Genomic DNA, 23,409 nt, shown 5'->3' with positions numbered 1-23,409 from the left:
AAATAATAGTAAAAGAAAAGAAGATGAATTTAACTTTTATTATAAATCGACATCGTATAGCTTTTAGATCCGATGATAATATACTTATAAATCAGATAAAAACTTTATGAACAACATTCAAATATATGTATTGTATATTTGGTTGATATTAGTTTTTGATATTAAATTTTTTATATAACTATAGTATATTATGATTTTTATGCTTAGTTCATTAATAATTAATTAAATACATAGGACAAGTAATAAAATATCACAATTAATAATATATAGATTAAGGAAAAATAATAAAAAAAATTATAAATTATTTTTATAATATTTTATTAATAACATTAGAGATAGGAGATAATAACAGTAATTGGTCTGTTCACAAATTCAGACTAAATGGTTTAAAGAATGTTTTTGATGGTGTTTCTACTAAGATATGAAAGAATTAAGTGTATATATCTATGTCTCTGTTTATAATCTTCAACTAATCTGTAGGTTGAGAGACACCTTTCATTGGATCCTTGAGAAGGCTGATTGATAGATGTTACTTAAAACTATGAACACAGATAACCAATGGCTTGTCATCTCTCTCTCTCTCTCTCTCTCTCTCTCCTGGTTGTAGTTTTGCCTGTAGAAGATAAGGCTGGATGAAGTCCTGCAAAAGGGAATGTGTTGGTTCCAAAGTTGATGTAGACATCACTGCCATGGATGTGCTGTTTATATGCATGCCTCCACCACCTCAGCCACACTTTTCCTCTGCCAGTCTCACTCACACCATCAGCCAATGAATGACATGATGGAAGAAACTTTCTTCTTCCTCTCCTCTTTACGTCGTCCTTTTTGATATCTGCAACTGCAGGCATACACCGCCATAGAACAGTTATTGTTATAGGATATATGAGCGCACAAGTCCAACACAGTATCACTGTCCTTGTAGCTGTACATAATATTCCACCACCACCTTCCTTCTTTGTTCTTCTTTGTTGCCTTGTGCATGGCTACACTCTTCGCTGCTCTAAATTCTGCACCTCCCATTGCCTCCTGTAGCTGTCTCCAACCCATTGGCTCCATCCATGGGCTTCCAAGTTGTGGAGCAGACTGGCTCCTACTGTTGTTCCATGTCTACACCTCCGTCCCCTGCGCCCCGGTCGCTTTCGGTTAGTTCGAGATGTAGCGGTCGTGCCGGTCGCTGTCTTTCCCACTCGCTCAACGGTTCATACCGCGCATGACCTGCGTTGGCCAAGTTGATCGCTGTTGGAGCGACATGCGCATCCTTTTCTGTGCCGACGACGATGCCCAGCACAGCCAGGAAACGGAGAGGAAGCTGGCGAGCAGATCCCGCGGTTCTGGTTGATCCGTGGAGTCAGCAAGTTTGAAGATTTCGGGCGCCCAGGTCTCCGCCTCCGCCACATGCTTGCCGCCCCTCCTTTTCTCGAGCACCTTTTGGTCGTACGTTGCCTCCTTTTTCGAGCATCGATTGGAGGTCATCGGTTACGCCATCGGGGAGGACTCTTCTTTTGATTTGATGTCGTCGGTGCACTCTGCATTTATAGTAACTTGGGCCGCTCGCGAGACCCCGATCCGAGTCGTAGAAGAGGAGAGGAGACCATGAGAACCAGGAAAGGCCGGCGCTCTGAGGTGCTGCTCTTTGCCTGTCCAGTGTTTGTTGAATTGCTTTTTGTTGATCGGTGACAAGGTCTTAACTGCTCTGCTTGTGCTGTTGCTGCTCTGTCTGTGATCAGTCCTTCTGGCCCTCTATAGTAATGAGGAAGTGGCTCAACATCAAGCCAAAGGTGCATGAATTCAGCGAGGATGAGGTCGACACCGAGAGCGACGATGATGGTTAGTTTAGATGAATGTTAATGAGGATGCAATTCTAGTTTGTTCAAGCTGATCACACTGCCATTCAAACTACTTGCGTGCTACTCTTCTACAGTCCAAGATGCAAGGATCTCAAGCATGGCTTCATTTCTTGAAGCAGTAGGAAGCAAAGATGAATACAAACCTCATGCATCAGGTACCGACAAACCGATAGATGGAATCACGGACTGTGTTTCTTGTTTTCCATGCCAGAATTTTGATCTCTTGATGTTTACATTAGCTGTGCTTCAGCAATATATTTCTCATGTCCTGCAACAAGTCAAGCATTGGTTGAAAAAAATGATACAGCTTGATTTAGAAGGATTAGCTACTATTCACAACCACTATCAGGTTTAGATGTATTGTTTGGTACAGATTTCATTGGACTTCCAACAATTTCATGTTTGAGATCTTGTAGTAAACAGGACTTGGAATTTGACCCCAGATTTTACTCAGTGCTCCTACAAGTTTGGAAGAAATTTTCATGTAATCCAACCATGCAAGAATAAAACAAAATCATGTTGGATGAAGCACTGATAAGCATCATGTAGAACATGGATATGAGCTTTAGAAACTATATACATACATAGCATTTTCTGTGAAACAATTATAAAGACATTACTTACCAATTTCTTGAATCGCTTGATTAGATCTGCTTGAGTTTGTTCTCATGCATTATTGACTTCTTGTTCTTGTGTCAAACACTCCAGAAACAGAGACAATAATTCCCTTGTCATGGATATGAGCTTTAGAAACTATATTCATACATAGCATTTTTCTGTGAAACAATTATAAATACAATACTTACCAATTTCTTGAATCGCTTGATTAGATCTGCTTGAGTTTGTTCTCATGCATTGACTTCTTGTTCTTGTGTCAAACACTCCAGAAACAGAGACAATAATTCCCTTGTCATGGATATGAGCTTTAGAAACTATATTCATACATAGCATTTTTCTGTGAAACAATTATAAATACATTACTTACCAATTGGTTAGATCTGCTTGGTTTGTTCTCGTGCATTGACTTCTTGTTCTTGTGTCAAACACTCCAGAAACAGAGACAAGAATTCCCTTGCCATGGATATGAGCTTTTAGAAACCATATATATATATATACATAGCATTTTTCTGCGAAACAATTATAAATACATTACTTACCAATATCTTGAATCACTTGGTTAGATCTGCTTGAGTTTGTTCTCGTGAATTGACTTCTTGTTCTTGTGTCAAACACTCCAGAAACAGAAACAAGAATTCCATTGTCAAGAATTCGGAGAAGAAAATCTGAAACTCTGCGTTTTAACTACATAACTAACAAAGATGTGAGGTTTGGATCTGATACCCCATCGAGTTCTTGAAATTTTGGTCCACCATTAGTCTCAAGAAAACTGGATCACAACACTCGGAGTATTGATCGGTGTTTGTTCTCCTTCTTCGATCGATAGGGTGATGGTCGGCACATGGAACGTCGCGGGAAGGTTCCCAGTGGGGGATCTTGAGCTTGATGAATGGCTTGACACCAAAGAACCTGCTGATATGTATGTTCTTGGGTAAGTAGATGCTCATCATCAAAACTGTATCTGTCACTCAACAATCTTCTAGTTGCTCAAGTGATCTCCTCTTGCAGCTTCCAAGAGGTAGTCCCCTTGAATGCCGGCAATGTTCTCGGAGCTGAGGACAACAGGCCAATCCAGAAGTGGGAGGAGATCATAAGGAGAACACTCAACAAGTCTTTGCAGCCCAAGGCACTCTGCAAAAGCTACAGTGCTCCTCCCTCGGCTGCATCCATGTCCTCAACTCCTGCTGATGCTGACACAGACAACAAGGAGGCAGCATCTCTACTGACTACTGGCACCGACGACTACGGTAAGCTCAACCGGAAGAAGACCAACACCAGTGATGGTGGCATCAAGCTAGACTGGCCTGAGTATTCACTAGATACGCCACATCAAGTGCTGACATCCGGCAAGAGACTGAGAAGGGTGTTCAGCAGTTCTGCCAGAATCGGATTGGATTGGCTGGAAGAGGCTCAGGTGTTGGAGCCTTGCAATCTGGCCATCAATGCAGGGCTGAAGAGAGTGTGCCACAGCTCGGGGAACCTCGGAATGCTGTGGTCAGAGCAGCAAGTGGCAGCCGATGTTCTCGATTCCGTGAACGACATCTCCGACAGGTCCTCCGAAGAGGAAGCGAAGAGCGACGAAGCTGACGCGGACGAACAGAGATCACGGCCGCGCTCCAGATACTCTCGCGTCGTCAGCAAGCAGATGGTGGGCATCTACGTCTCGGTCTGGGTGTGCCGGAGGCTGCGCAGGCACGTGAACAACCTGAAGGTCTCACCGGTGGGCGTTGGACTCTTGGGCTACATGGGCAACAAGGTGTCGTGTCTTCTCCTCTCCGGAATCGTAGCGCAAACATCCGGTGCTCAGCTGTTTCCATGGAAATGGTGCAGGGATCGGTTTCTGTGAGCATGACTCTCTTCCAAACGCGTCTGTGCTTCGTCTGCTCTCACCTCACGTCCGGCCACAAGGAGGGGGATCAACACAAGCGGAACTCCGACGTTTACGACATCCTTCAGCGCACGCGGTTCGCATCCGCCATGAATGCCGATCATCCACAGACGATTCCGTCTCATGAGTAAGTATTATATCCATGGAGCTGTTCTTGGTCCGCTTATAGCATTCCCCGGTTTGATCTCATGAATGAAACAGTCGAATCTTCTGGTTGGGGGACTTGAACTATCGCCTGACAATGCCGGACGCTGAGATCAGAGGTCTGGTTGCTTCACGACGGTGGGATGAGCTCATGAAGTTTGATCAGGTACCGATGCATGTTCCTTGCGATGCTGATGATGAAATGATCTCATTTCGATCATTGTGGCAGCTGAGCAACGAGCTGAGAAGTGGCCACACATTCGATGGATGGAAGGAAGGGTTGATTACTTTTCCACCCACCTACAAGTACGAGAGTAATTCCAACAGATATGTTGGAGAGGATGCAAGAGAGGGGGAGAAAAGGAGGTCCCCTGCGTGGTATCTCTCTCTCTCTCTCTCTCTCTCTCTCTGGTACACTCCAGTATCTTCCTGTGCTTCAAAGGAAGCCAACCGTGTCTTGCATGATCTTTCAGGTGCGATCGCATTGTGTGGTTGGGGAAGGGAATCAAACAGCTATCGTACTGGAGATCTGAGCAGAGCCTCTCCGATCACCGCCCTGTTAGTTCTGTGTTCCTGGTAGAAGTCGAAGTCCTTAACCAGAGGAAATTGGAGAGGGTGTTAAACTTCACCACTGCTGGGTTGATATCTGAGAAGAACTTGTAGATAGGAGTTTTGATTTTGATGATGAAGATTTCTGACTTCTTCTCTTGAGTTCAATTGCGATCAAATGCATATGTTGGGGGTATCTAATGCCAAAATTTTCATATATATATATATATATATATATATTTTATTAAAGTATCAAATTAAGCAAAATAAAGATTTTATTTATATATATATATAGTTAGCTATACTTAGCATTACGGTCCTTATACTTATGCAAGTGAAACATTTAATCTCGTTTCTCTTCATATTGTCAATTCTTTTGTTATAAGATATCGCATATGTTTTCATGTGTAGAAAATGATGCTATAAAAGGAATAAAAAGATAATTTTATAGTTATTATTCTCATAGTCTAAAAATATTAATTTAAAGATATTTTATGTGAAAGATTCACTATCCTTTTCTGATTTCGTTATCCTCCTGATTGGCCTACTAAGAGGAGAAAGTTTTGATTAAATCTCGAACACTTGTTCATCAAAACGAGCTCTTTAAGAGTGGCCACTATCTTGCCAATGTTGCTTGGAAGGCAATCATAGATTTTATTGTTGGTGATGATGACAATGAAGGCTTTGGAGTTGCCAAAGTTGTAAGCGATGGTAAGCGAAAGGCAACGTCCGAGAACGAGCTAATTAAGCGATTGTTGCTAGGGTCGAGCTCGTTTCTCTTCATGCTGTCAACTCTTTTGCTAGAAGATATCGCATATGTTTCCATGTGCAGAAAATGATATGCTATAAAAGGAATAAAAAGATAATTTTATAGCCATTATTCTCACCGTCCAAAAATATTAATTTAAAGATATTTTCTGTGAAAGCTTCACTATCCTTTTTTGACTTCGTTATCCTCCTGAATGGCCTATTAGGAGGAGAAAGTTTTGATTAAATCTTGAAAGCTTGTTCATCGTTCTCGTTGAGGGTGGTCGCTATCTTGCCAATGTTGCTTTGAAGGCAACCATGGATTTTATTGTTGACAATGATGACGATGAAGGCTTTGGAGTTGCCAAAGTTGTTAGACATCAAAGAGCTGAAATAGTTATCGTTCAAGAATATGATGTCGAGCTCCTTCTTGAAGAGCACTCCTCTAAAGTCATTGAATTGAAGGCCAGGGTACTTAAGCAATGGTAGGCGAAGGGCAACGTCCGGGAACAAGCTAATGAAGCGATTGTTGCTAGAGTCGAGCTCGTGGAGGAGTTTGAGATGAGAGATGTTTTGGACGATGATGCTACAAAAGTGACTAGAGTTGATACGGACATGGGCAATGTCACTCAAGAGCTTGAGCTCTGCGAAGAGGTATCGACACTATTAAGGTTGACATCGACGACGACATTGAGCAAGGGTTTGTTAAGCATCACGATGTTGAATCTCGGATTTTGATGTTGAAGTCAATTGTCATTTGTTGTCTAATCTATGTGTTGAGATAAGTGTGCAGGATTAACTACGATGAAAATTATACAAGCAGCAAAAGTTGCGCCGGAGTCAAGTTCATGATCACGTTAGGAGTTCGAGAGTTCGACGGAAGTTCGGACGGTCGTCGGAGGTTCTGCAAGAACAGATCCGAGAAGTCCAGAAGCTTGCCAAGCAAAGCTCGTCGGAACTCGCCAAGTGGATCGTCGCAAAGTCCAGGAGTTTGCCGAAAGTCCGCAGGAGCATCACCGAGGGTTCATCGGATGATCGACGGAAGTTCGTCGGAAACTCGCCGGAAGAAGCGATTGACGCACCGAAGCAAAGCTGCAGAAATTGTCTTAGATCTAATCGTAGTTAGCACGTTGATTAAGTTGGAAAATGGGAGGTGATCCCATTAGCTTAATCTTGGGGCAATTGGGCCCCTGAAAGACTGAAATTGGGCCGAATGGAGCCAACCATTCGGACCCTGATTACACCAGGAGGTGCAACCGCCTAGGCCAGGAGGTGGCACTGCTTGGGCTAAGCCTCCCAGCGAGACTGGGCGGTGCAACCGCCCCAGCCAGGAGGTGGCACCGCCTGAGCTCGGTCTTCGAGCTAGACTGGGCGGTGCAACCTCCCTGACAGAGAGGTGGCACCGCCTGAGCTCGGTCTTCGAGCTCTGGCAGAGAGGTGCAACCGCCTCAGTCAAGAGGTGGCACCGCCTGGGGCTCAGTCTCCGAGCCAGACTCAAGAGGTGCAACCGCCCCTGACACAGAGGTGCAACCGCCTGGGCTCAGTCTTCGAGCTCTGCCAGGCGGTGCAACCTCTCCAGTCAGGAGGTGCAACCGCCTGATCCCGGAATTCCGGGATTTGATCGTTTTGAGCTCCAAATTTGAATTGGGTTTGGGCCTATAAATACCCCATCCATTCAACACTGAAAAGAAACAGACCTACACCGAATTCTGATCTTTTCTGTGATTCTAAGAGCTCAAATTTGTGAAAAGTCCTAAAGTTCTCCTCTTTCTGTTCTTCAAGTCTTGAGTTGTAAAGAGAGGAGATAAAGGTCTTGTAAGGGTTGTCTCCTGAGCCCATCAAAAGGAGTGAATCTATAAAAGGGCAGTTGGCCTTCGCCTATTGAAGGAAGGCCTCTAGTTGATGTCGGTGACCTCGTCGGTGGAGGAAGCCAAAAGTGGAGTAGGTCAAGACTGACCGAACCACTCTAAATCTCTGGTTTGCGTTTATTTTGAGCACTTTATCATTACTGCAAACCTCCTACATAGCTACTGCTCTCTGCGCCTTTACGAACAAGTTTCTAAGTGCTGATCTTTCCGAATCTGCATTCAGACGTAAATCGGTGTTTTCATACATTACAGTTTACGTTTACGTTTTGATTCTGCAAAACTGTCTTCTGCGCTTTTATGAACGAAGTTTCTAAGTTCAGATCCCTTTAAAACTGCGTTTAGACATAAACTGCACAAACTGTGTTTAGACGTAAAACTGTGTTTTAGACGTAAACTACTTTTAAACGTAAAACTACGTTTAGATGTAAAACTACGTTTAGACGTAAAACTGCGTTTAGACGCAAACTGCGTTTAGACGTAAAACTACGTTTAGACGTAAAACTGCGTTTAGACGCAAACTGCGTTTAGACGTAAAACTACGTTTAGACGTAAAACTATGTTTAGACGTAAAACTGCGTTTAGACGCAAACTGCACTGCGCTCAAACGCAATATGATCTTAGACGCAAACTGCGCTTAGACGCAATCTGCATTTAGACACAAACTGCATTTAGACGCAAACTGTGTTTAGACATAAACTGCACTTAATCATAAGTATTCTTAGAATCGGCTTTTGCATCAAAATAGTTTTTATCAAACGAACGCAGCTTTCATTTTTAATCGCTGAAAGATTTCCGCTGCACTAATTCACCCCCCCCCCCCCTCTTAGTGCTCTCGATCCTAACACATGATGCAGAAGATGTCATGATAGCCGCATATGTCAAGACCAACCCACCCAATTGCCGATGAAGTTGTCGCGGTTAGAGTATATAACCTTCTTCTATACTCTCGAATCGACATAGGCACGATGGGCAAGGATTGACCATGGCAACGTCAATCTCAACGTCGAACTCAAAGTCGTTGGAAAAATCTTCCTTCTCTAAGAGAGCCCAAAGCTAACAGTGCACGATAGACGTAACTCCTACATTGAAAAGGGTAAAGGAAAAATGTAAGAGGAAAGAGAAATAAAGTAGGATAACAAAACCGAAGGAGAAGACGAAGTCAAAGAAAAATAACTAATTTTTTATAAAAATTATCTTATGTAAAATTAATATTTTTGGATGATAAAAATAATAATTATAAAATTATTTTTTAAAAAAATATTTTTTATATATGATAACACATTCGATATTTTCTGTTAGTATAATCGATGATACGAAGGATCAAATTATTAAATATAAAGAGTAATATGAAATCAGCTCGGAGGAGCAGCAGGTTGTGTCCAGGAAATGTTTCCTAAGATGAGATAAGAACAACAAAATCAAATGTTATCATGCCATGTGTCTTACCACTCAGCCTACTTCCACGTGTTACCTTTTCACTCGAAAACATGGCAGTAGAAGACTCGACATGAGCTGCATGCATTCCACGTAGTTCACCCCATCAACGTTTACCCTCCCCGACCTGTATACATATAAAGCACAATGGCACCTGCTCTCATACTCCTCCAGGTTATTATCAATCAATAGATCACGCAGGTAGCAGACATACATCGAAATGCAGGCTGTCAAGAAGGTGAAGGACATGGCAAGCACCGCCAAGGAGAAGCTAAAGGAGCACGAAGTCAAGGGCGAGGAGAAGGTTGAGAAGGCCGCTGCTAGGACCAAGGAGGAGAAGGTGGCAGCGGAGGAGCGGGCCAAGGCCAAGAAGGCCGAGGCCAAGATGAAAATGCACCAGGAGAAGGCCCAGCATAGCGACGACGCCGCTGCACATCGCGGCTCCCACTTGCTCCATGGCGGCCATCACCACCTGCCAATCGGCGCCGCCACTCCGACTCCTCCGGGAGTAGCCGTGCCGACCTTCCCGGTTTCCAGCGTCCGACCTGCAGCCACCAAGTACTAGAACTAGAATGTTTCTGTTTCCGTCACGTCCTTCGTGTACAATTAGTATGTGTTCATGTACGGCAATAAAGAACATACTACAAGAATCTGGTGGTGGTGTGGGTTCATCTTTCATCATGCCCACTGCAATTTTCCCTGGTACTCCAGGCTCTGGTGGATGTTCCCGTCCACCGCGATGACCTGCTTTCTCATGGCCATGGCGGTGGGCTGGGTGTTGTGCTTCACCTGGAACTTGGGAAGTACTACGAGGTTCTCGGGTGAGACCTCAGGTGCAACTTCGTCCAGGAACTCGTTCGCCACGTCCCCGTCCTCGTCGATCCGGAGTCTTCTTGTGTACCACCTGAACCCCTGACATGAGAAGTCAACGATGGAAACAAACAATTAGATCTAGAGAGCTTTTTGCGGATTTGGTAGATCGTACATTCAAATCCAATGAGCAAGCAATTGAGACGGCATTCCAAGAAAGATTAGTGGCTTTACACGGGACGAGAATTCTAAGATCACAGTCAATGTATAAGGACTTGGAAGAACTCCGAAAAAACTGAAGGAGACAAATATAGTTCGAGGAATGATAGCTCCACCCTCTTCCGCCTATCAATGTCACTGATTCAGTAGGAATGATAGACTGTAGCAGAAGCATTGGACTCTCAGATATGAGACCAACGGATGAAGAGCAACAACGAGGATTGCAGATCTTCCACATATATCATGAGGCAATTAGCAGACCAGAAGAAAGGGAGGCCATTGTTCTCGAACAAGGTATTTGCCATCCAAATACCTTGCCATGGAATATACATCTAAAATGGTAGACCTTGCCATTAGAGATTTGCCATCCAAATTTGGGAGAAAACTTTACCGACAGAAGCTGCTTCTTTGTGTGATCTACAGTTAGCCACAAGTGACAGGGGAATGAAATTGGACTGACACTTGACATTTGGATGACAAGAGATGTATAAGATGAAAACTAAGCTTCACCATATATGGTTTCCATGATAGGTAACAAGTAATACAGTCAGCAAGATAAAAATTCTGTAAGAATGGCATGTCTATTCACGTAGAAAGCAATAATATCCAAGTTACCTATGAAAGCAACAATATCGAAGTTACCTATGAAGTACTTTCTTGGAGATGTAGAGTCGAGGTTCTTGCTAATAATTCTGAAAGAATACTTTTTGACTGAGTAGTCCTCATAAGAACTCCCGTATAAGCAACAAAAACAGGATTTCATATGTAACAGGTTATAGATCTAATAAATTATTTTAAGAAATGGCGTATTATGTCCTCTCTTTCACTGTTTGTTTCTAGCAAATATCAAACTGTTTAGGGTTTGTATATATCATACTATAGGTCATAGATTGCGATATCAAACAATAGGTTAAATACCTAAAAGGTTAATCTTTCAATTTTTTGAGAAATCATTGTTAGGCTTGAGGAAAAAGTAATGGTTATGACATATTAGTACAGAATTATACATTAGGAAGTTTAAACAAAATATTTTATTACTTCGAAGAAAGACAGAACAATTATGTCATGGAGGGCAATTTATTTTCAAGTCTTTGAACTCATCATGATAGCAGAATGTGGTTGACTTTAAATTTCTGAGTTTTTCTATTTAGTTCCATAATTACATAATAATCATACTCTAAGATGACAAAGTTCATCAGTGCATTGTCATAAAAGTTTATATTTTCTCCATATCCTATTGTTTCACTTCTTTTCTGTTGTTCTGCTTCGAAAATCTAAGATCGACTTGAGTCATAGGCAAGCTCTAAATATCGAGTATGTTAAAAACATTTACTGTTTCTTGCTTTGGGGACATAAGCATCATACGATATTAAAGTCTTTAATAAAATGAATAGCATACACAAGTGCCTTAAAATGATTAATTTAATTTATGCATTCTTTGGCAGCTAAAGGGGTCAAGTTGTTCGATTCACCAAATAAATTTCTTGACAGATATAAGCACCACAAAATATCCTTAAACTTTGATAACCATGGAAGCCTACAATCTTCTGTGTGGTTGCAAGTGTCATGTCCAAGATATATATTATCTGGTTACCTACAATAATTTTCTAAAAGCATAAAGATAGATGTTGAAAGATTAAATGATCATATATTAATGATACAATGTGAATCTGTTGGAAACAATGAATTATGACAAGCTAATGAGTTTGGCCGATAAAAGTTTGAGTTTTGAGTCTAGATGACTCGCTTTTTGTAACATTTCTTAACCTTGGGCTTCAAAAACTAATAATTTCTTATAAAATGAACATCATACACAAGTGCCTACAATAATTTTCTAAAAGCATAAAGATAGATGTTGAAAGATTGAATGATCAAATATTAATGATACAATGTGAATCTGTTGGAAACCATGAATTCTGATAAGCTAATGAGTTTGGCCAATAAAAGTTTGAGTTTTGAGTCTAGATGAGTCGCTTTTTGGAACATTTCTTAACCTTGGGCTTCAAAAACTAATAATTTCTTATAAAATGAATAGCATACACAAGTGCCTACAATAATTTTCTAAAAGCATAAAGATAGATGTTGAAAGATTGAATGATCATATATTCATGATACAATGTGAATCTGTTGGAAACCGTGAATTATGATAAGCTAATGAGTTTGGCCAATAAAAGTTTGAGTTTTGAGTCGAGATGACTCGCTTTTTGTAACACATCTTAACCTTGGGCTTCAAAAACTAATAATTTCTTATAAAATGAACAGCATACACAAGTGCCTACAATATTTTCCTAAAAGCATAAAGATAGAAGTTGAAAGATTGAACGATCATATATTAATGATACAATGTGAATCTGTTGGAAACCATGAATTATGATAAGCTAATGAGTTTGGCCAATAAAAGTTTGAGTTTTGAGTTTAGATGACTCGCTTTTTGTAACATTTCTTAACCTTGGGCTTCAAAAACTAATAATTTCTTATAAGGGTGTCATTCGTTTCTTATAAAAATGTTCTATTGTTATTATATTTTCCTTCTATGACAAGGGTGTCATTTCATTTTTCATCACTAATTTAATCAGATGCAACTCACTTGTTTGACAATAATTCACTAGTGTCTAAAGAACATGTAGCATAATATAGATGTTATCATGCTTTCCTAATCCATAACTGTTCCATATAATTCTTTTTAACCCGCATATAATAGAATCAGCTTTATCCTACAAGCTCAATTTTGTGATGGTAACATAGGTGAGATTGGCAACCAAGCAATCAAGCATCAATTAGAAGCTCTAGGGTTCTTGTAATGGGATGACTAAATCTCCTTTGATTTGTAATGTTAGACAACCCAAAGTGCTAAGGCACTTAATCTGTGTTCGAAGACCAAATCAAACCCAAAGCATCACGCAACCACAATTCAATCCGTTCAAGAAGGCAATCCAGGAGAAGGAAGAGGGGGAAATGAGGCTAATCCAGTACCTGGACGCCGCCTTCGCCGGGCTCGCAGGGGACGAGGACCGGGCTGAGAGCAGGCTTCTCGACGGCGACGGGAACCTGGACGCCGAACCCTCCTCTTGCAGCGGCTGCGGCGCTACAGCCCGCCGCTCCGCTCGTTCTTGTCCGCTCCTCGCCGCCCCCTCCATCGCCTCCTCCTCCTCCTCCTCCGCCACTGCCTTCCTTTCCTCTGCGGGCGTCGTCCTCCTCCCTCGCGAGGCCCAGCAAGCCGGCGATCCGTCGAAGGAGCCTCATCGGATCCACCCAATAGTTCACCCGGCTCGACGAGAGGGAGATCGAGATCGAAGCTACCATTCTATATGGTTTAATGAACTGTATCGGATCCAAACCCGAACACCCGGATCCGATTCAAGTTGGGTCCTCAGCAGCTGTGTCCCTCGGTCGTTTAATGGACCTTTTTGAGTCAAGATCCGAACCCGAAGAACCGAATCGGATTCAACACCCAAATTTACGTGTGTCCATCCGCATCCGTCCTTGATAGGCTCTGTTCACAAGGATCCGATCCGAAACAAGCATAACAGTAGCTCATGAAATTTGATTGAATCTTTACCAACATTGAGATATATAAATCAATACTAGTAATTTTTTTAATTATTCAATTATTTTATTCAATGGTATCCAATGATATTGATCAATGTATCATCCAATATATGTTGTCAAAATCATTATGATATGGATATTTAAAATCCTAGATGAAGATATGAACCTTGTGAAATATCTTATATCTTACATGTTCCTCTACAAAATGCAAAAATCCTGTTTGCATATGCTTAATTTTAAGCTCACACATTCTTAATTCTCATTAAACAACTAATGAAGAAAGGGGTTTAAAGATTTATAGATGCATAATAAACTTGAGTCTTTTAGAGGGATATACAAAATATGATGGTATTTTATGTGGACAAACTGAAAATTTTTTGAAGATTTTTTTTTATTTTTCAAAAATAATTGGAGGTGAACACCAATGAGGTGTGGTTTTTCTATATGCATTTAGTGGCAACAGTTTAACTAATATGAGGGGCTAATATTTTTAGCTACATGTTGTAATGATGGCAAATAAGAATTTGTATTCTATCTTTGGAGATTGATAGTATTTTGCTTGGGTTTTCATGAACTCATCATTACCAATCATAGCATAAATGAACCATTTTAATGTGGCAGCTACTAATGAATTAATACAAGTCTTCACATGATAGATAAATAGTGGGCTAATTATAGATTATCATTTGTATTTATATTTTATTAGCATCATGATTTTTGTACTTAAAAAATTTATATTAAGATTCCTATAGTTTTAAAAATAAAGCATATAACCTCATTTATTCTAACCTTATTACATGTATTAACAGAAAACACAACATGTGATATCACGTATTAGATTGATACAAAATGACAAGCAAAAAGATAATTTCAATATCCCTTCTGTTATCATATTGAAATTATCTTTTTATCGATAAGTGAAACAAAAAGAATATTAAAATTACTTTTTTGCTCCTCACTTTTATATCGATCCAACACGTGATATCACATATTATATTTTTTGTCAATACAGCTGATGATATTAGAATAAATGAGATTATTTATTTTATTTTCAAAACTATAAATATTTTAATATAAATTTTTTAAATATAAAACACGATACTAATAGGATATAAGTATAAGAAATAATATGTAATTAGCCCGAGAGATAATACTGACATTCATGTAAAACATGAAAATAATGAGCTTATCAATAACCTAATGGTTGGCAAGGATAGTAATAATTTCTTTGCCACAATGGTTAATTAACAAGCAAAGAAACGAAAATGACAAGCACACATGATGTGCAAAACATGAATTCTTGTTCATTTCTGTATGTTCATTAATTTCCACTATGAACACAGTAGTTATGTTTAAGTTCATAATTTGCTCTGCAATCACACATCTTGGGTTTTTATGACAAACACAATTCAAGAACTAAAGAAAACCTGAAGCATGCTTCACTTTTTCCTGGAATTCCCTGAAATTGTGGATCAGAACTTTAGCTGAAACAAGTTAGTATGTACATTCATATATTTTTCGTCGTCGCTGAGATCAATGTTAGGTGATCACATCTGACTTCAACCAAAACCTCTAGATGCACCAAGAACAAAGAAATTTTGAGAATGAGAATGAATGTAAATTGTTGAGTTATAAGCCATCAAATGGAGCAGTTGTGTATATCTCATGTTCATGTGATTGACTTTAAAGTTCAAAGTTTGTTTGAATTTTGCATAAGAAAGAATCTACTAAACCAATCAGGATTTATAAGATCAAATATATATGTCAAACTTAGAAACTAAATTGATGCCAATGCATATGATTTAACTCTGTTGAAATAGGTAGATCATGTAGCAACTTGACGGCATCATGACTAACATTCACCAGTGTCCAGATTGAGATCCATCAAAGCTACATGAATGATAACTTTACAATAATGACATTCTAATTAAGTTTTGCAATATTTGTCTAAGATTCTTACTTCAGTATGTATGTATATATATAAAGAAATATGCACAAAAGTTGTAATATTAAATCATATATTGGACTTGCACACTGATGCAAAAAAAATTGAACTTATTGGCAAGAGATAGATGAATGAACACTTCTTTTCATCTAAATAAGAATATGCATCAGAGTATGCAACCATTCCTTTTCATCTAAATAAATTATAAAAGGGTGTCAAAGATCAAATCATATTGAAGATTAAATGTTATCAAAGAATAGATGACATGCTTTTCTTTGTCTTCTTAGTTAGGGTGATGCAAATCCAGGAGGCACAATTCTTTCTAATTCTGATGGATGAGAAAACCCCACTGAGATGGAGAGAAGAAGAAAACCAAAGGAGAAAACAACTACAAAAGGATGAGAGTCCAGTTTGCTGCACTTGTAGCCAAGTCTGCTGATCCAACTAAGTTATGTTCTATTGCTGCATTTATAATCAATAAGAAAGACTTAGTGGCTACCCTTAAAACACTGATGCATGAGCCAAATAGATAAACCTTTTCTTTGCAACATGTTGATTGAAGAGGAATCTAAGCTTAAACCTTCAATGCTTGCTGAAGTCATATATGTATTAGGGACTCATCATTTTTTTTAGTTTCCTCTATACTTCATCCTTCATATTATATATTAGATCCATCAACATAGTCCATTATTAAGTTGGAAGGTCAACTTCCTTGATAAGATCATAAAGACAACTGATGTTAAGGTTGCCACCACTTGATAACCAAATCTTGGTGGAAAGAACAAGCTTGTTTGGGAGTAAGATTATGCTTATATTTCTTAATTAGTGTTAACTACTCATATAAAAGAGAGAAGTAGAGACACTACCTGCTATAGACAAGAAGAGTTTCCAGAGTACATGATTGTTTGATCTCCAAAATGGAGATCATGAAACTTCAAACAGGCCAACAAGAGCTACAACAACAGGACAGTGTCATGGATTTAGGAGCCACCATAAGCTTTTCTTGGTATCATCAAAGTAACAAAAAAGGAGCCTATGTTTCTCATGCATCAATAGGTTTAGATTTCAGATGCAAGAATAGAGAGCAACGAGGGATAAGAGAACACAGGTTACCTTGAGATAAAAGCTATATAAACCCTTAAACAAAGATATAAATGGAGTTCAAGTGATATCACTTCCAAAATCCATGTCTCTTCTCTCTCTCTCTCTCTCTCTCTCTCTCTCTCCCCGTGCCTTGTTGTTCCTATGCACCCCTGTTCATCACTTGGAACCCTAAATACAAAAAAAGTGACCATCATCTAACTTCAAGAAGATGATCAGATCCATACTGTGTGGAGTACATGCCAGAGAATAATATTTTCTCAGAAAAGAAAGGAAAAACAAGATCATAATCATGATTGGAAGCTTATTTTTCTTTGTTATCCCCATGCCTTCTTGTGTCTTTTACTTAACCTGGAAATTTCTAACAAGGCTGCCATCAAGATCAAGAACTTTCAACAAACAGGTGTGTAGAAGAAAGAAGAAGCAGATCAGTGAAAGAAAAAGAAGTAAAAATGCATGTCTTAAACCCATCACTTTAGCGAAAAGATCAGAATTTTCATGATAGAACAACAAACGACATGGTTCGAGGAAGATGATCACATGAGAGAAGACCATAATATCACAGCATAGGAGGAGGACAAAGAAGAAGATGAGATGAGAGAGTTTTCAGAGACAAATTAAGTTTACATGGAGATCGTCCTCATAGATCCGTGTCTAACCTTTGCTTGCTGCTACCGCGTTTTGGATCCGTGATCAGTACGGCGGCCGGGCAGCAGAAGCACCGCCGGCCCACCCGCTGTGCCCGTCCATCGGCAGCTGCGGCATGTTGAGCGGCAAGCTGAAGAACGGCAACCCGGACGACGGGTCCGTAAAGGAAGTCCCGACGCCGCCGCTTGTTCCACCTCCGTCGGCGTTGGGGCTCTGTGACACCGGCGGGTGCATCTGGAGCTGCTGATGTGCTGCGGCCGCGGCCGTTGCCTCCTCCTCCTCCTCGTCCAACGGCAGTCGCTCGTAGGCGACGTTGGTAAACGACGCCGCGATCACTATCACGGGCCCGGCAGCGATCAGCGCGCCGACGACGCTCCCCCCGACCACCTGCCCAGGCCCGCCGGCCAGGAAGACCGCGAGGCTGGTCGCCCCCGGCGGGGCGGGCGGCGGGAGGAAGGAGCCCGAGAGGGACAGGATCTCGAAGCGGCCCTGCAGGGTCGCGACGGGGGCGCCGGCAGGCTGGCGGAGGCTGACGTTGGCGACGGTCCCGCTGCCGCTGAGCACGCACACCCCGCGCTGCCGGCGGCGGGCGTACGTCGACAGGCACTCGAACACGTCGCAGCCGCCGGCGACCTCCAGCATGTGCGCGCGCAGCGCGTTGGCGCTCTCCCGGGTGATGATCACCGGTGGCTTCGGCTTGTTCTTGGACCCCGGGGGGCGCCCGCGGGGCCGGCGGCCGACGACGTCGCCGGGGCCAGCGGGGGCGGACAGCTCCAAGCCATGGCTGGCCTGCACCTCACCGGAGGCCCCGTCGCCCCCGGCCGCGGGGGATTCCTCCGAGTCGGGCCTGGTGTGGGGAAGGTGGAGGTGGAGAGGGTGGAGGAAGCGGGAGGCAGTGCCGAGATCGAGCCCCGCCATGCGGGGTTGAGAAGAAAAATTGTATTGGCTTAGTTTTCTACAAATAAAAAAAGGAAATAAAATAGAAAATTAAATCAAAAGGCCTTTAAAAAAATATTTTTGTGAGTGGAATACAAATTTTTATGTGAATAAGGATGACAAGTAGGTGAGGAGGAGAGATCATGGAAGCCTATGAGAGGGGGAGAGGAAATATAGAATGGATGAGTGCAGAGAGAACAGGAAGACCTTGGAGCTTCTCCAACTCCACAGAGAGAGAGAGAGAGAGAGAGAGAGAGAGGGTGGAGAGGAGAATGCCTAGATTTTGATGAGGGTGAATAAAGTATTGGGAGGGAGAAAGGAAGGTGGTGGGCTATGAACAGATGTGTGACATAATGTGATGGAGATGATGGATGGCTTTGCCTGTGGGGGTGGAATTATTTAAAGGGTGCTGACTATTATATTAAGAAGGGTAAGGGTTTGTAGGCTTTTGAGAGAGGAAGCCTTTGGTGAGGGGTTAAGGTTAGGGTTGATAGAAGGAAGAGTGAATGGGGGCCTCATTCTTTCTCACCCCATTTGTGCAAGGGTGACTTGTGGTGATTAGCTTGGCATGAAGCATGGCTTGGCTTGCACCCAAGAGAACTTTCCTAGGGTTTCTCTGTGATGATGATGGGATTGGATGTGGTGAACTGACCATTTGGTTTAGCTCTATTTTGCATGCTTGAGGTGGTAAATAGATTGAGTGGACAGTAACATTCTTCACACTTGAGCTTCTCCATCAACTCATTACTTTAAGGTTTTTTATCTGTCAAAATCAAAGATTTGTTAATGCAGCTAAGCGTGGACTAAACTGCTATAATCCCTCACTTCGTCGGCATATTTGCATAAATGATTAAGCAAGAAATAATAAGATTAGTACTTTCTCGTGCAATTCAATATAACTTATTAACCTATCGATTAGATATTATATCCGTAATTGTACATGATGAATTAAAAAAGAAATTTACGTTGAACGACCATTTAAATTTATGATAAGATATTTTGAAAATAAAAAAGTTTATACGATTTAAAACAAGCACTTAAACACATGGCATAGAACCTTGTTATGATGTAACTTGGTCACCAACTTAATATTTAAGCAATCCATGTGTAGTACTACTTCATTATATCTACAAACACATGGAAAAAAATGTCGGCATACTTGAATGATCATGAGAATAAAGATATCTATGAAAAAAAAACATGGTTCATGTTTTATGCCCAACCAAAAAAATGAAACCATTGTCAAGAAAGAATGTTGATTGGGTCAATGATAGCAAGACAAAAGAATGGTAATATTTGTGTTAGACAAAAGAACATTCCTACTTGTGTGCTCAAATGCTAATAGAGATTAAAGAACTACATAGCATGGGATTAGGCTGGGAGATGCTTAAATATTTGTTTGATCAAAAAGCCCTCCAAGCATGTCTTTTATATCAATTAGTAGACTTCTTTGATAAAGCATGTGAAGGGTAGGTTTTGTCACCTCAGTTTTGATCGAATTAGGTTCGTTTCTTCTTCCTCAAGTCAATGCTTTCATATGATTTGGATTAGTTTAAGTTGCGTAGTGAAGTGTAGATTGGACAACAAAGCATTGGTGGTCAAAAAACTTAATCTTATTCATTTCTTTTGGCTATTTTGAGGGGCAATTCATCCATGCCTTGTATGATATAATTGACACAAATTAAACTATTTAAATGTAATTAATTTCAAGGCATAAATTACATAAGGAGTTGAGAAAATCCAAAACAATAATCTTATATATATATATATATATATATATATATATATATATATATATATATATATATATATATATATATATATATATATATATATATATATATAATGCCATATTAAAATTTCACCAAATAATTAAAGATTTTGAACCATAATTGATATGTTGTATTATCATTGACTACAATGTTAGAACCCAACAATATTGCAACCTTAGCAGTGACCATAAATTCATGAAATCCAATTAAGATCCCTTTGCATCTCTCTGTTGTTTCACAAATAGCAAGTTAGATCAAATGATCATCCATTTGTTGTAGGTGAGAGAGAGAGAGAGAGAGAGAGAAGGCAGTGGACTCCTCCAATGGATTGCCTAGTTTCAATTTAGTCTTGTTGAGATGATACTCCATTTGTTATGAGAGAGAGAGAGAGAGAGAGAGAGAGAGAGAAGGCTGTGGACTCCTCCAATGGATTGCCTAGTTTCAATTTAGTCTTGTTGAGATGATACTCCATTTGTTATGAGAGAGAGAGAGAGAGAGAGAGAGAGAGAGAGAGAGAGAAGGCTGTGGACTCCATCTCAAGGAGCACAAGAAAGAGTAGAGCAGCTATGTAAGGATAATGCAACGTCTCTCCAATTCCATCCATTGCCGAGGGAGGAGTGAAGCCATGAAAAGGCAGGGCTTCAAGCCGAGGCATTGGTTGAGGCGAATGGAGAGAGAGAGAGCGAGAGATGCACATCGGAGAGAGGGAGCGGTGGGGGAGGAGGGAGCACGTGCGCGCGGTCTCCGAGTCTAAAGGCCGCAAGGGAGCGGCAGGTCCACTGTAATCATGTCGGCCATGTCTCGGAGACACCCCACCCCACCCCCCACCTCCTATTGCTTCGCTCCCTCCACCTCCTCCTCCTCCTCCTCCTCCTCCTCCGCCTCCTCATCTCTCATCGGGAATGGCTCCCTCGTCCTGCTTGACTCAAAGTGGCGCCCCTCCCCGCCCGCAAATCCCGGGCTACGTGCACCATGAAGCGACCAGCAGAAAGATTGAGCTTTAAAGACTGATACACACCATTTAGTGGAGAGAGAGAGAGAGAGAGAGAGAGAGAGAGAGGGAGAGAGAGAGATCAGCCAATAACATAACACTAGTGGCAGTACGTATGTGACATTAACCAACAACGTAATACTATTTACAAATGAATAAAATACAAGACTAAAATCTTGTCTTCATCATTTATTATTTTCAAAAATAAAAAAAACATAAGTTGGATTCAATAACAAATGGTTTATAATATACGCAAAAGCAGAAAGGTCGATTAATATTGGATCGATGCATCAAACTGAAACACAGTAATATAATCTTCAGAGGGGCCAAAAGGAACAAAGCACGCAGAATGACTGACGCATACTTTGTTTGTCGCCTTCGTCTATCGCTATTGTGCCCGGCGACCCCAACGCTTCCCGCTCCCTCTTCGCCATCCATCTCCTTCCACGTCAGAACCAACCCCACGTGTTGTCTCCCTCACCGCGTTCTGGTCCTCCGCGGTCTCATTCACGCCCACTGCCGTCCCCCCAAATATACTTAGGAGATTTCTCATTATTTGTAATTTATTTCTAAGATATTTCTTTATAAATGAACATAAATATCTTTGAATCACTTAATTTCAACCTTTTTCCCAACTCTTTTGATGCAATCTGTTTATTATTATTATTTTTTTTATCCTCCTCTTAATTATCAGAGATAATCAAAAGGGGTTTACATTCCTAGCGATGATTGACCATGATAGAGAATATACTATCGACTAGATATGTAACCATCAGATGGAGTCCAAGTCACCTTTTATCTTTAGATAAGAGTCCAAAGAATATTTCATAGAATATTTTTTCCATAATATTTCATAGAATATTTTACCCCCTTGAATCAAATACAAAAACACACTCTTAACAGAATGAGAAGGGAACTTATCTTTTTTTGGACTACTCCCGTCCATACTCTCAAACTTGTTACTAACTTGAGTATTGGAGGGATTAGGTCGAGAAATCTCTCCCGATTTTGATCTTCATTAGATGATACTTCGGAAACTCGATATTTTTACCTTGGAGGTACCTTGGACAATCATATATATACAAATACAGACCATATTAGATTGATTAAAACGTCAATAATATATTCCCTCATCAAGTTGAGAGATCGTCAATAGCAATCTCCTATAATTAACCTCCGCAAGAGCAGTAAGCATATATATATCGATACATTAGAATACTGTATGCCGGTTAAAATGCCAACAACACATAATAACATCTGCCCTCTTGATCGAGCAATTGGACATCTCCCAAGTCGGTGTGCTCGGCAGATCAGTTCAGAAGATATCAACCCGTTCATCATGATAGATTGGTTCTTTGCTACATTGAGCTGTACATGTGAACCCACATTAATCTTTCTTGATCGATCGATGGCTTTACATTAACATATATGCGTTCAGCGACACTGCTGTCGCAACACTATTTATCTTCTTTCTCCTTCAATGGTGATCAAGTCATCGAGCATGGAAACCATGATGTATTCAACTCTCTTGACACGGCCGTACCGAGTGGCCAAAGTTGGTGATTCGGTAAAAGATTAGACGACGACTTCCACCATTTGCCGATTAGCTTTAGCTTTAAGAAAGTTATAACAAGTGTTCTTTGTTGTCAACGATCCCTGTCGTGATCTTATGGTGGCGTGAGAGACTTGAACAGGTTGATTCGGATTATTGACCGAAGAAATTAAGCCGTTCTTAATTCAAGTTGGTGGAAGTTATAGTCATTGTTTGAACTTAGAGTTGAGACCTTTTCCAATCTCAAGGTTTCAGCTTTGGTGCTCTTAAATTAAGTTGTGGAAAAGCTTCGATTAATTATTATGCTTCCTTACACACACTACATGCTATCCAAAAAGTTCTGTGAAAGGGCAATTGATAGCAACGATAATATTGGTAACTTCAAATAACTTGATGTACTTTAGAACTTATTGCCTAAATCCAAGGAAGATTCTCCAATCCAATCATTCTATATATGATGAGAACTCTCTTAGTATATGTAGAGATCAAGTGCTACCAATTAGATATTTGCAACATACATGGATCTTTGTAGCAGAAAGAAAAAAAAAAGGAATTCTTTTGTGGTTTTCTATAGGAAGAAAAGTTGATTGGAGTAAAAGAACAAGAAGACATAATCTATCTTCTCTATCAACATATTATAAACTCATCAAATGAGGCAAGACATTGTCTATGTTATTAAGTCAAATGCTAGAATATAAGAAACTATAATCTTGTGTAACCTTTATGTTAGAGTTAAAAACTGGAAACTAGTATCTTTTAGGGTGTCATGAAGTTAATTAATGTAGAGAATG

General features: G+C 40.6%; 4 protein-coding genes across 8 annotated transcripts; 2 read left to right on the top strand and 2 right to left on the bottom strand.

The window, feature by feature from the left end:
- Positions 1 to 687: 687 nt before the first annotated feature.
- Positions 688 to 5,214, top strand: LOC103998979 (type I inositol polyphosphate 5-phosphatase 2-like). 2 transcript variants are annotated; one of them, XM_018831441.2, is made up of 10 exons: positions 688 to 1,623; positions 1,728 to 1,827; positions 1,922 to 2,002; positions 3,086 to 3,173; positions 3,292 to 3,396; positions 3,474 to 4,221; positions 4,296 to 4,480; positions 4,555 to 4,663; positions 4,727 to 4,875; positions 4,971 to 5,214. In XM_018831441.2, the coding sequence occupies exons 1-10, from the start codon at positions 1,594 to 1,596 to the stop codon at positions 5,158 to 5,160; spliced, it is 1,785 nt and encodes a 594-aa protein (XP_018686986.2). In that variant the 5' UTR covers positions 688 to 1,593; the 3' UTR covers positions 5,161 to 5,214. The 2 variants fall into 2 exon arrangements, with proteins under 2 accessions (XP_018686986.2, XP_065023887.1); XM_065167815.1 differs by lacking the exons at positions 688 to 1,623; positions 1,728 to 1,827 and having other exon boundaries at positions 1,975 to 2,002; positions 3,086 to 3,168.
- Positions 5,215 to 9,034: 3,820 nt separating this feature from the next.
- Positions 9,035 to 13,391, bottom strand: LOC135649200 (uncharacterized). 4 transcript variants are annotated; one of them, XR_010501185.1, is made up of 3 exons: positions 13,098 to 13,391; positions 9,310 to 10,007; positions 9,035 to 9,222 (listed from the first exon to the last, which is right to left on the bottom strand). XR_010501185.1 is itself a non-coding variant. In XM_065167375.1 (3 exons), exons 1-2 carry the CDS (start codon positions 13,365 to 13,367, stop codon positions 9,774 to 9,776), a joined length of 504 nt encoding a protein of 167 aa, XP_065023447.1. In that variant the 5' UTR covers positions 13,368 to 13,391; the 3' UTR covers positions 9,035 to 9,656; positions 9,738 to 9,773. The 4 variants fall into 4 exon arrangements, 3 of the variants coding, with proteins under 3 accessions (XP_065023447.1, XP_065023448.1, XP_065023446.1); XM_065167375.1 differs by having other exon boundaries at positions 9,035 to 9,656; positions 9,738 to 10,007; XM_065167376.1 differs by having other exon boundaries at positions 9,035 to 9,640; positions 9,738 to 10,007.
- On the top strand, positions 9,316 to 9,660 carry LOC135649083 (late embryogenesis abundant protein 18-like). Its single transcript, XM_065167189.1, has one exon. The coding sequence runs from the start codon at positions 9,316 to 9,318 to the stop codon at positions 9,658 to 9,660; it is 345 nt and encodes a 114-aa protein (XP_065023261.1).
- Positions 13,392 to 17,172: 3,781 nt separating the features above from the next.
- LOC135649417 (AT-hook motif nuclear-localized protein 23-like) lies at positions 17,173 to 18,568 on the bottom strand. The gene has a single exon (XM_065167737.1). It carries the CDS (start codon positions 18,283 to 18,285, stop codon positions 17,413 to 17,415), a length of 873 nt encoding a protein of 290 aa, XP_065023809.1. The 5' UTR covers positions 18,286 to 18,568; the 3' UTR covers positions 17,173 to 17,412.
- Between the last annotated feature and the right edge of the window lie 4,841 nt (positions 18,569 to 23,409).

Source organism: Musa acuminata, chromosome BXJ3-9, assembly GCF_036884655.1.
Source record: "Musa acuminata AAA Group cultivar baxijiao chromosome BXJ3-9, Cavendish_Baxijiao_AAA, whole genome shotgun sequence".
Lineage (NCBI taxonomy): Eukaryota > Viridiplantae > Streptophyta > Magnoliopsida > Zingiberales > Musaceae > Musa > Musa acuminata.
Note: the sequence above shows the minus strand (reverse complement) of the source record. Positions and strands in the feature narration are given on the sequence as shown.

What these genes read in the sequence shown, in the direction of transcription:
- LOC103998979 (XM_018831441.2), top strand. Translation starts at nt 1,594, where the DNA reads ATGAGAACCAGGAAAGGCCGGCGCTCTGAG. An exon ending in ATACAAACCTCATGCATCAG is followed by an intron (nt 2,003 to 3,085) that starts GTACCGACAAAC and finishes CAAACACTCCAG; the next exon opens with AAACAGAAACAAGAATTCCA. An exon ending in AGCTCATGAAGTTTGATCAG is followed by an intron (nt 4,664 to 4,726) that starts GTACCGATGCAT and finishes TCATTGTGGCAG; the next exon opens with CTGAGCAACGAGCTGAGAAG.
- LOC135649083 (XM_065167189.1), top strand. Translation starts at nt 9,316, where the DNA reads ATGCAGGCTGTCAAGAAGGTGAAGGACATGGCAAGCACCGCCAAGGAG.
- LOC135649200 (XM_065167374.1), bottom strand. Translation starts at nt 13,367, where the DNA reads ATGAGGCTCCTTCGACGGATCGCCGGCTTGCTGGGCCTCGCGAGGGAG. An exon ending in CCGGCGAAGGCGGCGTCCAG is followed by an intron (nt 10,008 to 13,097) that starts GTACTGGATTAG and finishes TTCTCATGTCAG; the next exon opens with GGGTTCAGGTGGTACACAAG.
- LOC135649417 (XM_065167737.1), bottom strand. Translation starts at nt 18,285, where the DNA reads ATGGCGGGGCTCGATCTCGGCACTGCCTCCCGCTTCCTCCACCCTCTC.